The sequence below is a fragment of the Mercenaria mercenaria genome, chromosome 8 (genome assembly GCF_021730395.1).
Source record: "Mercenaria mercenaria strain notata chromosome 8, MADL_Memer_1, whole genome shotgun sequence".
In the NCBI taxonomy this organism is placed as follows: Eukaryota; Metazoa; Mollusca; class Bivalvia; order Venerida; family Veneridae; genus Mercenaria; species Mercenaria mercenaria.
Genome location: NC_069368.1, coordinates 11,978,907 through 11,992,696, shown reverse-complemented (window position 1 = coordinate 11,992,696; position 13,790 = coordinate 11,978,907). Strand labels below are relative to the sequence as shown.

General features: G+C 34.1%; 1 protein-coding gene across 4 annotated transcripts in view; it reads right to left on the bottom strand.

The window, feature by feature from the left end:
* LOC123565502 (dentin sialophosphoprotein-like) overlaps positions 1–13,790 on the bottom strand; it is a 64,798-nt gene that overhangs the window by 30,495 nt on the left and 20,513 nt on the right. For 3 of the 4 annotated variants that reach the window (XM_053549378.1, XM_053549380.1, XM_053549381.1), the window contains exons 7-9: positions 11,480–11,695; positions 10,382–10,441; positions 282–329 (exon numbers count right to left, since the gene is read on the bottom strand). In XM_053549378.1, coding sequence (XP_053405353.1) covers positions 282–329; positions 10,382–10,441; positions 11,480–11,695 — 324 coding nt within the window. The remainder of the gene's footprint in view (positions 1–281; positions 330–10,381; positions 10,442–11,479; positions 11,696–13,790) is intronic. The other variant, XM_053549379.1, reaches the window with a different exon arrangement.

Below are 13,790 nucleotides of genomic sequence, written 5' to 3'. Positions count from 1 at the left end.
TGCGGCCAGTGTAGATCTTGATCAGCCTACACTGTTCGCCATTCAGTCAGTATCTGTTTTGAAAGCACCCCTTTTAACAGTTAATGGTACTGTCCAAATTGAAAGATGGACAAGTTCATTATAGAAATTTAGCAGGATAAGGGTTAATATATTGTTCTGTAAAAAAAAAAAAGCAAAAACACAATCAAACACAACCATGAAGTTAACTGCCAAACACCTGTAAATAAAGAAAATAGTAAACAAAAAAGCATTCTTAGACCTCAAAACTCATAGTATTTTACCTCTTCCTTTCCGTTGCAATGGGATTAATAGACACTTTTCTCTCTTTTCTTCAAAAAGAAAATAACAGGAGTTTACTTAACTTTAAGCCCCACAGTATTTATATATTAACTTAATTATCAGTAAATAAAGGTTTTCTTTAATTGGTGTCTCAAAAGGATTTCCTAACATTTTTACTCTAATTCATAAATATTAGTGTAAAAAGAAAAGTTAAATGGAAAAAAAAAACACTTACACTCAATATCATTTTTTTTCCATCTTCTGGTTAAATATGTTCAATTCAAAATTATTAGCAAAATACTATCAAACACAGAAAATATGCCGGATACAATTTTGGACATCAGCTCATATGCAGCACAATTTCAAACAAGACATTTGGGGCCTTAAAGCTCCTGAATTTCAATTTCATTCAAATTGTACCAGTAACCTAAATGCATGAAAAAATACTGTTTGTGCTTGATAAAATCAATTTCAACCTTATTTTATTGCAGTTTCAGTAATTCATACCTCATTGTGTCATATTTCGTCCAACATTACTGTTTGGACATAAATATTAACTGGTTTTCTTGGCTGGAGTTTATTTTTTGCCAAATGTTACAATATTTTGTATATAGTCACAACCCTGATATATTTTATGAATTATTCTCCTATTTTATACAAAATTTCAGGTTAATTTTGCACTTTAATCACTCAATGGATTTGATTCAAATTTAAAATAGTTATTCCTCATCATCACAAACATCATTTGACCAAAGGTTCATCACTTTGGCTTCATTATTTAATGAATTATGTCCCCTTTTTACATGGTATTTCAGGTGAAAGTTGTAATGCACTTTCCATCTTCCTTTTTTTACTACTAAATGGATTTGATTTAAACTTAAAATTGAATTACAGGTAAATATTTTGCGCTTTCACTCTATCTAGGTTATTACTAAATGGTATGGCACACTCACTCTATCTCTGTTAGTAAACAGATGGTGACATATTTTCGCCACAAGATAGCTAGGTAGCTATTGAGGTAATAATGTAAACTTTCTAGGAAATGTGTGGGTTTCTGAAAAAAGTTCCACAATAAATAATATTTTGTGGAAATATTTTTGCGCAAATTTCGTGTTAATGCTTGAAACTGCCAAGAGATGCTTTGTAGCTATCACAATAATATTCTAAACTTTCCAGAAAGGTTGTGCAATTTTCTGAAAATATTATCACAATAATTCATTTTTCCAAGATATTTTTATTGTTTTCTGAAAACTTTTAAGCGCAAAATTCCGTGCCTGAAAAGTCACATCTGCTATATAAATAGAACATGATGATATCAATCAGTTATTGGCACCAGACTACAGTATCTTCGGCATGAGTGTTAAATAACAGGGGATCAACAGTGTTCCAGGTGCTATTTATAGATACCGGTATCAAAATGGCAGCTATGGGCACTAAATGCAAAAAGATAATATGGTCAAAAATATTTCCAGGAAACTTCAGAAAAGTTCGAAATATCAAGATTTCTTTTTCTAGCCTATAATTGGCAGTTGTGGGCACTTGCGCAAAAAGTATCGAGACAATAATGTAAATTATTGCAATAATATTTGCTGGAAACTTTTGAATATTGAGATAACCTTTTCAGAAAACTTCGCTTTATCACAATAATTCTTTTAATTATTGCGATAGCTACTTAGCTATCTCGTGGCAGAACTATGCCACCATACCTGTGACAGCTTTTATTTTAATATTTGAGAAATCTATTTGGAAAAATAACTAGGTCCTATAAGGTCCGAATTACAAAGCTCTCAAGATAAAAGCTGTTGAGCAATTATGAACACAGAAATACACAATGCTCTGTTCTAAATACACTCAGCAATAAAACCAAACCAAATGTATCACACTTTGGAATGATACGATAATTTTACTTCTAAGAACAAATTAGAAGCTTAAAGTTGATTCAGATATGAACATATTGTCTATGCTACTCAAATAAACTGTTATAATTGTCAAATGTTGCTTTCAGTGTCACTTTTTATGAAGATACATCTATTTATTTTGGTAAGAAACTGACGTATGTTTATTAACTGTGCCGATTGGACTGACAGAAGATCCTCAGCAAAATATGCAAACTCTCCAGTTACAGAAAAATATATGAAATGGCCAACCACATTCCTTACAGGAGTAAGGCCAAACCAATTTTACAAAAAATGATGAATTCGGTGTTGTAAACTTTCATTTCTTTATTCCAGATAAGACCAAGCCAGACGTTCTTGCAAACAGCTACCTCTTAAACACTGGAAAGAAGAGAAAGCACCAAAAATCTACACAACCACTGGAAAGTGACTCAACTACTTCAAACGATGTCACAGAGAATACACCTACCAATTCAGCAACAAAGATAACTGGTACAACCAATGATGAACCTACAAGAAAAAGACCAAAATACACCAAATCACAAAGTAAAGTTGTGTCTCCATTGGTTCTAGTATTTGAAAGCGTTAAAAAAGAAAGTAACCACTATAGAATCAAACATGATCACCATGACAACAACAGAGAACAACAAAATGAACACAAGGAAGTAAGGTGCATGTCTATATCAGACTTCAAGGAAACTAAAAACAAGTCTCCAAAGATGTGTCCTATAACCACAGAGTTGGAACAAAAACAAGAAACACCTGTTACAGAACAAGAAATTTTGAAAACATCCTCTGACACGCAAGAAAGTGTGTGCGATGAGATTAGTAAGTTCATATGTGGAGAATGCAATGGAAAATTTGTGTCTGTAAATGCAATGAATAAACATTTCAACATGTGTGCTAAAATATCTGGAGCTAAACTTCTAAAACTAAAAATCAAGGAAATGCCATGTAAAAAGCCAAGCAACAAGGATAATGAAACCCTAACAAACAGAAGAGACAATGTGTATGGTGCACCAAGTAATGATAACACGATGCATTATTGCAGAAATACCAATGAGCTTGATTCAACAGGTGAAAATGTGACTGAAAATGTCAATGACAAAATGCCAAATATTGTCAGTGGCAATGAACATTGTACAGTTATTAACCATGTGCTTAACACTGCCTATAGCAATATACCTGAAACTACAAATAACGCTGTGCTGGAAACTTTTTGTGGCAATGTGCTTGATACTAACAATGATGCTGTAAGTGAAACTGTAAGTGGCAATGTACTTGATACTGTAAATGATGCTTTGCACAAAACATTTGGTGGAAATGTGCTTGAAACTATAAATGATGCTGCAGGTGAAACTGTTAGTGGCAATGTCCAAGATACTGTAAATGATGCTGTTCTTGAAACTGTTAGTACGCTTGATACTGAAAATTACAATGTGATTAAATCTGACAATGAAAATATGCATGAATCTGACCATGACAATGTGCCTGACAATGAACATATTAATTGTCTTCATACAGCAAAAGAAAGTGAGCTTCAAACTGGGAATGATATGCCTGAAAATGTCAAAGACAACATGCTTGATGACGCAAAAGAAAATATGATCAAAGTTGCTAATAACAACATGCATGATACTGGCAATGACAATAAGCCTGCTGTGGCCGATGAAAAAGTGCTTGATTCTTCATTCAACAATGCACTTGATACAACAATTAAAAATGTAAATGATCTTACCTGTAACAACCTGAATGAAAGTGGTAATGAAAAGGTGCTTTGCACTGCAAATAAAGATATGCATGAAACTGCCTGTGGCAATGTTCCTCAAACTGAAAGTGGCAATGTTTTTCAAACTACATCTAACAATGTGTTTCAAACTGCAAATATCAGTATGAAAGATATCAAAGATCAAACTAGAACTGTTACAGTGGCATCTGACTGTACAGTGAGAAATGACAATATGCAAGTTTCAGACAAAAAAGTAAATAACACTACCACTGGCAACTGCTTCAACTATACAGACTGGAATAATTCAGACTATATCAGAATTCTTGATTGCTCAGATTTAAACATACTTGATAATTCAGATCAATACGGGGACGTATCAACAGATGACAGTGGCCTAAGTTCTTTGGACAATTCAGATTTCTTTCTACAGAAAACTGAAAAAAGTGTAACAAACAGTATAAAGGGTATGAAGAATGAAGATGACACTGTACAGACACATAGCAGCACAGATCTCACAAACTTTGGTGAGAATAAGATAAACTCGACAGAGAAGCTGAACAAGAATGCACAGAATTTAATTAGTAATGATTCAGATCTGACAAGTAATGCAGCAAACATCAAACAAGATAATAACACAGGGGCAAATAAGGCTAGGTGTTTTCTTACTGATACCTTTGACATGAATGAAACATTGGACAATACTACTGATAAAACATCAACGCCTATTAAATCTACAATCACCTCCTACTCTGCAGACATTTGTAATGACCATCTGCAGACCTCAGAGCAAAACCCTGGAAGAAAACTATGCAAAAAGCTGGATTATACAGTGAATATTAAGGGTCACCAAATGAACCGCCTCAAAAAGAGACAGTCAAACTTGTATGTTTATACCGAAGCACCAACAAATGAAATCAGAAATAATGAAATGCTTGTACAAGCAGTGGAAACAGCAAAGAATCATAATGTTCTAACTTCTATCAGTGATAATAGCATAGAAAATACTGACTCGAAGAACCTTTTCAAATCATACAAAAGTGTTAAATTAGAGACGAGTACTCTGTACCATTTCCTTGAAAATACAGATGAATCAGCTGATCATATAGATAAAGTTAACACAAGTACTCCATCAAATGATGAACTGAATCCAAATGAAAATGTAAATCATTCTATTGATACATCTGTATCGGAACAAGAAATTTTGACAACTGAGACTACTGACAGAACTGTACAAAGTGAAAAAAGTTTGAATGAAAACATTAAATTTGAAAATGCTAGTGAAAATTTGTCAGAACAACTTCAAAAGGATAAGGAACAAACTTTCACTGAACAAACAGATCAAACCCGTACTGATGAAATAAAATGTAAAAAGTGTAATGTTACATTTATCAGTAAAACCTGCTATACCAATCATCTGATAATGTATCACCATCCTACATACAAATGGAAAAATCTTTTTAAATGCGGATGTTCTGCATGGAATAAATCACATGATTCTTACTACAATGGAAGTTTAAAACAACATTTAACAAACAGTCATAATTTCCAAGACATGAACTGTTTCCGATGCAGGACCAAATTTGAGTGCTATCAGGAGTTAGAAAATCACATAAAATTCTGTGATAAGGACTTTGCTAAGAAGCGGGACAGCCACTTACAATGTAAACTTTGTAAAATGATGCATGTTATTGTTGAAACAGACGAAATAGATGAAATTCTAAAAGAGGTTGAACAAGAATTACCTACAGAAGAAAGAGTGATTGAAGTAAGAGAAAAAGCAAAACAAGTACAGACAAACAGGGTACAACAATCGTGTATTCCAAAGTTTAAATGTAAGAAATGCGACAAAGGATTCCATCTGTGGAAATGCTGTATAAATCATGTAGCAGAAGAACATCTTGGTGGAATAAATACAAGGACTGAAAAAATGTTCAGGTTTTTAAGCAGAAAACACAGCAATTCATGCGATGCCTGTGGAACGCATAAATATGCCTGCAACTTCAATGAACAGTTACAAATTATTCTAAAGAAAGGAATTTACAATCAACCTGAAAATGACTTACTAGCAATTCCTCCAACTGAAGCTGAAAATGAAGTGCTGCATAAAATACACAGTGTTATGAAAAGCATGTGTACAGTGGAGGTAATTAATGAGAAGAAATTACGCCACTGCACAGCCTGTGGCATGGATTTCAGGCAATATGGATGCTGTGTCAATCACATATTACTACATCATATGGATGACAGTATGACATTGTATGCCAAGACAAGATTCTTCAAGAATGCATGTGTCAGATGTTCCAAGTGTAAAATAGACCACATGTGGGCTATAAATAATCCACACTGGTTAAGTAACTATTTGGATATTGACAAAGAGCTACCAGCTGAATTGAAAATGTCATCAGAACTACAAGCAAACCATGAACAGTCAAAACTAGCAATGGAGTATGCAGAAATGGTAACAGCAGGTCCTGTAACTATACCACAAAACACTGAATTGGAACAAACTGGGAAGGAGGGCTCAAAGTTCATTGATATGTCCATAGTAGCAGAAGTACAAGATCTCTTGGCTATCGACTATGGTAGGGAAAAACAATTTAATTATGCATTTGGAAGAAAACAATCAGGCAAGGTAGAATGTGCAAGATCTAGGGTCGACATTGAAGAGGATATGAAAGAAAGGATGAAATTTGTTAACGGCAAATTCAGATGTCGTATATGTGATGCAGAATTTCAAGAATACATCTGTTGCAAAGACCATATTCTGACAGAACATCATTTGCTTTTCACATATCCTGGGGGATCTGAAGTGTATGGCTGTCCTATTTGTAAGACTTTTTTCCAAAACCTTTACTTTCTGGATAGACATCTAATGCAATACCATGCATTGTATAAATACAGCTGCTTACAATGCAGGTCGAATTTTAACTTTCGTCAAGATTACAACTATCATCTCAAGCTTTGTAAAAGAAAGAAAATTGAGGCCATTTATCATAAGAAACTATCATGCAGGCATTGCAGACTTATCCACAGCTGTTTATATAATACAGGTGAGAGTCAAAGGCTCAAAGACTATCTAGAAAAGGAAAACAACTCTCACATTCATAAAAGTCAATGTCATCTTGATAAAAATGGTGGCAATGTGCAGGCAGAGAGTTCAAATGTCAGTGATGCAAAGGAGACAACAAACAAGCATGATGATGTGGTTTTTGATGGAAAAAACTTTCTTTGTCTTATCTGTGATAAAACCTTCAAGACTGCAAATTGCTGTTCAGTACATGTGTTGTTTGAACATAAGAGAAGAGGTGACCTGAAATGCCCTGTATGTGACCAAGACTTTCATTTCAAAACAAAGATTGACAAACATTTAAAATCAGCCCACCATTTAGAGCAAATATACTGCAAAAACTGTTTCCTTGGCTTTGAAGATGCTTCTGCTCTGAAGCACCACTCCAAAAGGTGTAACGGACGTAAAAGTTCAATTAACAAATTGAGCAAACAGGTGTGCAGACACTGTTACAGACCACACGGAGCAGAAGAAGACAGCAATATAAAGGAAAATTGTTTGGAATGTATTTCAGGGTTTTCTAGCATTGAATGTAGCAGAAATCACTTCTACGTCCAGCATTTCCCAGACAACATTGCACTTGTATCAAAGACTAATATGTTTAAATGTCCATGTGGGAAAGAATGTGTGTCTAAAACTCATCTCCAAAAGCATTTGTCTAATAATCATTCTAATGACAGTCCTAAGTACACTGATTCAGAGGAAAAAAATCACAGAAATGAAGAAGTCTCGCAGGAAAATAGACAGGATCAGTCAAAAGATGGTAAATACTTTGACACATATGTGACAAATTCATCTGGGTTCAGGAAGTGTGTGTGCTGTGACCACATGCATGTTGTTGCATCAGAGACATCCAAGACCAACAGAGTAACTCCACGGAAAAGATGTGATACATGTAAGAAAACATTTAAAACAACACAATGCTATCAAAACCATGAGTTAATAACACACTGTGGTGAGTATGCTACAAGAAAATGTGTGGAGTGCAGCCGTTACTTTCCCAGTGCATCAAGTCTCAGACAACACCAAAAAGCTATCACTGATGATGAATTGGAAACAGAAAACTCAACTAAAGACATGCCAGAAAAATCTGAAAATCCAATGCTTAACAAGAAGAAAATCTGCAAAAGAGGGGCTTTCTTATTTGAAGTAAAAGAATGCATGATGTGCAACCAGTTTCACCAAAATACATTTGACATGTATGAAATGCCTGTTGGAAATAATACAAGGAAAACACTCAAGGAAGAAAAAGACACAAATGAAAATGGACCTAGAAAGATAAATTGTAAATATTGTACCTTAGTTTTTACATCATTTTCGGATTTATCAGACCATGAAAAACAAAAACATAAAAGAGATGAACATACACTCAATGAAAAAGGTGGCAAATGTACGGTTTGCAAAATACAACTGAAATCTGACGAAGATATGTGTGAACATATTATTGAAAGACATGCTAAAATGACAATTACTGAGGCAGAAGAAAGAGATAGCACCAAATTCTCATGTGTGTATTGCAACAGCAACTTCATGTTTGCAATGGATGCCCAGCTTCACTTGCGGAAGGAACATTTTATGGAGCCGTTAATGGTCTTAAAACACATGAAAAAAAGTAAGGAACGTATACTTGGACAGAGCATTATTCATTGTCCCCTATGTACGTTTGTTCTGTCAAATAAAAATTCATCAGTAGCAGAGCATATCAGGAGAAAACATTTCAACATACTGCAGACAAAAAAATCTTCTGACTGTATATGTGAAATTTGTGGTACAAAGTTTGCAACCAAATTTGGTTTAGATCAGCATATGCACAAGCACAAAGCATACCGGAGCTTCAAATGTCACAAGTGTGGAAAGGAATTTCCATTCTACCCAAATTTACAGACGCATATGAAAACTCACATGGAAAAACAGGAGCAATGTGAAATATGTGGAATGAAATTTCGACTACCACATCATGTCAGAGCTCACATGAAAAGACTTCATGACAGGAAATGAAAACTTTGTACTTTCAGTGAATTAAGTTATGTAAGAAAATGTAAAAGCATGTCACAAATTGTTTATATATATTTAATGTTGGTTAAGTGACAGGCAATTATTGATAACAAAGCAAACAACTATTTTGCATTAAACAAATTATGCAATTAAAAACACATCATAGGTACTCACTACATTTTAAATTTCACACACTTGTTGCCCTTGGTAATTTTTTTTAGACCTTATTTTATTGTAAAGTGGGTTTGTTCTTTCTGTTATAAACATATCACTTTAACATGTGCTATCAAGGACACATGAAGCTACTGCTGTTTAAAGTTGTATTCTTTGGTTCCAGCATAATTTAATGAAATTTGATTGGTTCTATACTGAGCACTTAAATGTAAAAAGTATATATTTGTATATTTTTTATTAGATAGGTACAAATTCAAATCAATATGTAATTTAGCAGTAAACTGACACTAAATGCATTTCCTTGCTTAATGTTGTTGGTGTTTCATTTAAATCTCTATTTGTTAATTCTGTTAAAATTTTATACAGTTGTCGTTGATATAAAAAAAAAAACTTGATAAAACTGGTGAAAATAAAATTAGTGTTTGATGCTGTTGTATGATATTATTTTAATGTGCTAACATGTATCTGTAAATAAAAAAAAGAACTTTTATCATCATTATTTATTTTGAACCCTGAAGAAGGCTAATGTAGCCGAAACATTGGTAAAAATAAAGTGACTTGTTTGAAAAAGTTTTTGTAGTTATGATTACTTTTAATACTTATACCATCATTATTATGAAGTCCTGGGCAAGACTGACTTTTGCAGAAATTGTTCCCTATCGAATGCAGAACAATGAAATTCCAAGCAATGGCAAATAAATTTTATTGGGTGTATACAACTGTTTAATATACTTTAGAATAGCCACTAGACTGATAATAAAGATATTTCTACATGTTTTCCTTTCTGTTTAATTCAACTTTGTGGAGTCAAAAGTCATTCTATTCTAGAAATTTTCTAAGAGGAATGATGTTAAAATTATGAGACTATGATATAGGATATTGTAGATGAAACAGTAGATACCTTTCCAATAGTCCAGTAACTAAACTTGAAATTTTAATACCTGGTAAGATAAACAGAACCATTATTTGTTCCCTCAAAGAAAGTGTGGAAAATGACATACTGCTTTACGTGATACTGTGAAATCATTAATATTCGTGGGGGACTAATTTTCGTGGATTTCATGGTCAAGTCAATCCACAAAATTAAATCCCAACGAACAAATAAAATTCCCATTCATTTTATGTTAGAAGGTTGAAATCCACGAATTCATATCCCCTTGAAATTGCTGTTTTGACCAAAACCACGTAATTTCATGCCCACGAAGTTTAATGATTTGTAAACAGTAGAAGACAAAAACTTACTCAGCTGTCTTTGGTCTTTCAAATATTTTATCCATCTTCTCCATTGATATCTGATGAAGTCTGAAACAAAGAACACTTGATACATGTGACAGTGTAAGGAGCTCACATATCTTCCCATGTAAGACAGGGTTTTCCCAACCTGTGGGACAGTGTGGAGAGGGAAACAGAGCATTAGTGAGTTGTTTTTTCCCCACACTGTTTGGAGAATTTGGAAACACCAGTCCTGTTTTACAAAAGCATGCATGTCTGTTTATATTTTGTTTTATCAAGCAAGAATTCTAGGAATTTCCAAGCAAAGGCTATGAAAATATGTGGTGGCTGATTTAAGATATTTGGTTATGTCGCGCTGGTGTTCACACAGTTTTTGTAGCATGTTTCATTGTGTCATCCCAGCATGTGCACAAATGAGCCATAACGTAATTTGTAAAGTTTTGTGTGTTGTTTTATTGCCAAAAAATATTAAATATATAGATAAGGTAATCAAATTGGTTTGGTCTAAAATATAGTTGATTTTAATCCTCCCGTGTTGATATTATCCATTAAAATATGAAATTTCAGTCATTCCTGTTGGTATATATTTGACAAACTGACAGCGCAATGCCATGAATATCCAGAATTTCTATAAATAGAATATTGTTGAAATGGCGGTAATAACTTACTGATTATTTGCTTGATCTGCCTGATCTTCCCCTGACTCTGTTTCACTACTCGAGTCAGAATCACTACTGCCCAATGACAGCCCAATGCCATGAAATCCAAAATTTCTATAAATAAGATATTGTTGAAAACGGAGCTAATAACTTACTGATTATTTGCTTGGTCTGCCTGATCTTCCCCTGACTCTGTTTCACTACTCAAGTCAGAATCACTACTGCCCAATGACAACCCCAATGCCATGAAATCCAAAATTTCTATAAATAGAATATTGCTGAAAAGGGAGGTAATAACTTACTGATTATTTGCTTGGTCTGCCTGATCTTCCCCTGACTCTGTTTCACTACTCGAGTCAAAATCACTACTGCCCAATGACAGCCCAATGCCATGAAATCCAAAATTTCTATAAACAGAATATTGTTGAAAAGGGAGGTAATAACTTACTGATTATTTGCTTGGTCTGCCTGATCTTCCCCTGAATCTGTTTCACTACTTGAGTCAGAATCACTGCTGCTGGTCTCATCCTCCGATGTATCTTCCTGTATCACTGTGCTTCGTCTCTCTTGCTGAAACCTTGGGCTGTCATATGAACCTAAACCAAGAGCAACTTTTGGATGGTGTGGACCAATGGAATCCTTCTTCCTCATTTGGACAATACGCCTGTTCAATCAATGAAAATAGTATTTTAAAATGTCTTTTAAGCTGTTAATTTAAGACCTATGAATTCTGAACATTACAACAAAATAAGAGGGTCACTGACCCTAAAGCGCTTACCTGTGTACAAGGCTTCAAGTGTGTTTGTATAAGTACAGAGTTAGGTTTCTTCTATGTTAGCCTATATTATATACATGTCACACACATTTTTGAACCTAGGGCAATAATTTGAAAAATTACAGTAGACATTACAAATCTGATATCACCCGCCAAATATCAAGGCTCTAACTATTATTGATTCAGAGAAGAAGATTTTCAAAGTTTCTTATATATAAGCCTATAGTAAGTACATGTCAGACACTGGGGCATGGCCATTTCCTTTACCTTAGGGCAATAATTTGGACAAGTATGGTAGAGAGTCAAACCCTTATATCACATGCCAAATATCAAAGCTCTAGAGAAAAGGATTCTTTAAGTCTGATAGCTGAAAACCTATTTTTAACCAAAATACCTGTATGTTCAATGAACTGGAACCATTTGAACAACTTTCAAAGAGGACTACCCAGAGATCATTTGTGTAAAGTTTCATCAAAATCCATTCAGTGGTTTTAAAGGAGCTGTTATTTAAAGAAATTGTTGATGAAAAGTGACCATCTCTCTGGCGGCCATGTTTTTTGACTAATCAGAAAAATTTGAACATTATTTGTAGAAGGTCACACAAGGATAATTTGTGTGAAATTATTTTAAAATCGGGCTAACAGATTTATACAAGAAGATTCCTAAGTTTCTACTATACTGGTTGGGAACCATTTTCTGGACAGGACCAGTTTCCGGACACATGTAATATCCGCTTTATTTCTTTGTTATTCATGTAATTGTTTCATCTAGATCATTTAGATGTTTGTTCTTCATGTCTACAAGAAACCACTATTTTATAAGGCTATATAATTTTTGGATTTTTGATGATAACTCACCTGCGTTTACAAAACAGCTTTCTGTCCTAACGGGGCATGAAGATAGCATTGCGCATGTACAGTAGCTCACACATGCCGAGGTATCAAGTGGGGAAGAAATAATCAAACCACATAATGATTGTCTGCTGATAACATGTTCTACATTTAATTTCACGCTAAAAGTTACGTAAGATGCAGGGCTGTCGATTTTTGCACTAATTTTATTCTATATCTATTGGAATTATCAAGAATTTGTATAAGATGAAATTTGAGTTTTTATAGTCAACCTTGGTTTGCTTTCGTAGCTGCTATTGAACGTCGGGTTATGTTTCATGTGCAATTTTGAAGAGATGAATGATAAAGAAACGTGTAGAAATAGTTTAATTACTTATTTTGATATTAAATTAACAACAAAACCCCGTCAAAATATTTGTCCGGACACTGGTTTACCTGACAGGAAAAATAACTTATTTTAGTGACCCCATTTGAGGCCCCATGGAACCCATATTTTACGTCACAACGCGATGCTGATAACATCGGATGCGGAAGGAGCTGAAGTTTGTGCAGTGTGGGCTTCATTTATGTCAAATATTTTTTTAGGGAATAATGGAGCCAAAATATGAAAATGTGTCCGGAAAATGGTTCCCAACCAGTATACATAAAGGGAAAAGTGACCATGCCCCCTGGCAGTCATGTTTTTTGACGAACCAGAATAATTTGAACAATCTTAATAGAGGGTCACACAAGTACCATTTGTGTAAAATTATTTTAAAATCGGGCTAGCAGTTTCACACAAGAAGATTTTTAAAGTTTCCACTATATACATATAGGGAAAAGTGACCTTACCCTCTGGTGGCCATGTTTTTTGACAAATCAAAATAATTTGAACAATCTTGGTAGAAGGTCACACAAGGACTATTTGTGTAAACTATTCTAAAATCAGGCCAGCAGTTTTACACAAGAAAATTTTTAAAGTTTCCACTATATACATATAGGGAAAAGTGACCTTACCCTCTGGTGGCCATGTTTTTTGACAAATCAAAAAAATTTGAACAATCTTGGTAAAGAAGGTCACACAAGATCCATTTGTGTAAAATTATTTTAAAATCGGGCCAGCAGTTTCAAACAAGAAGATTTTTTAAATTTCC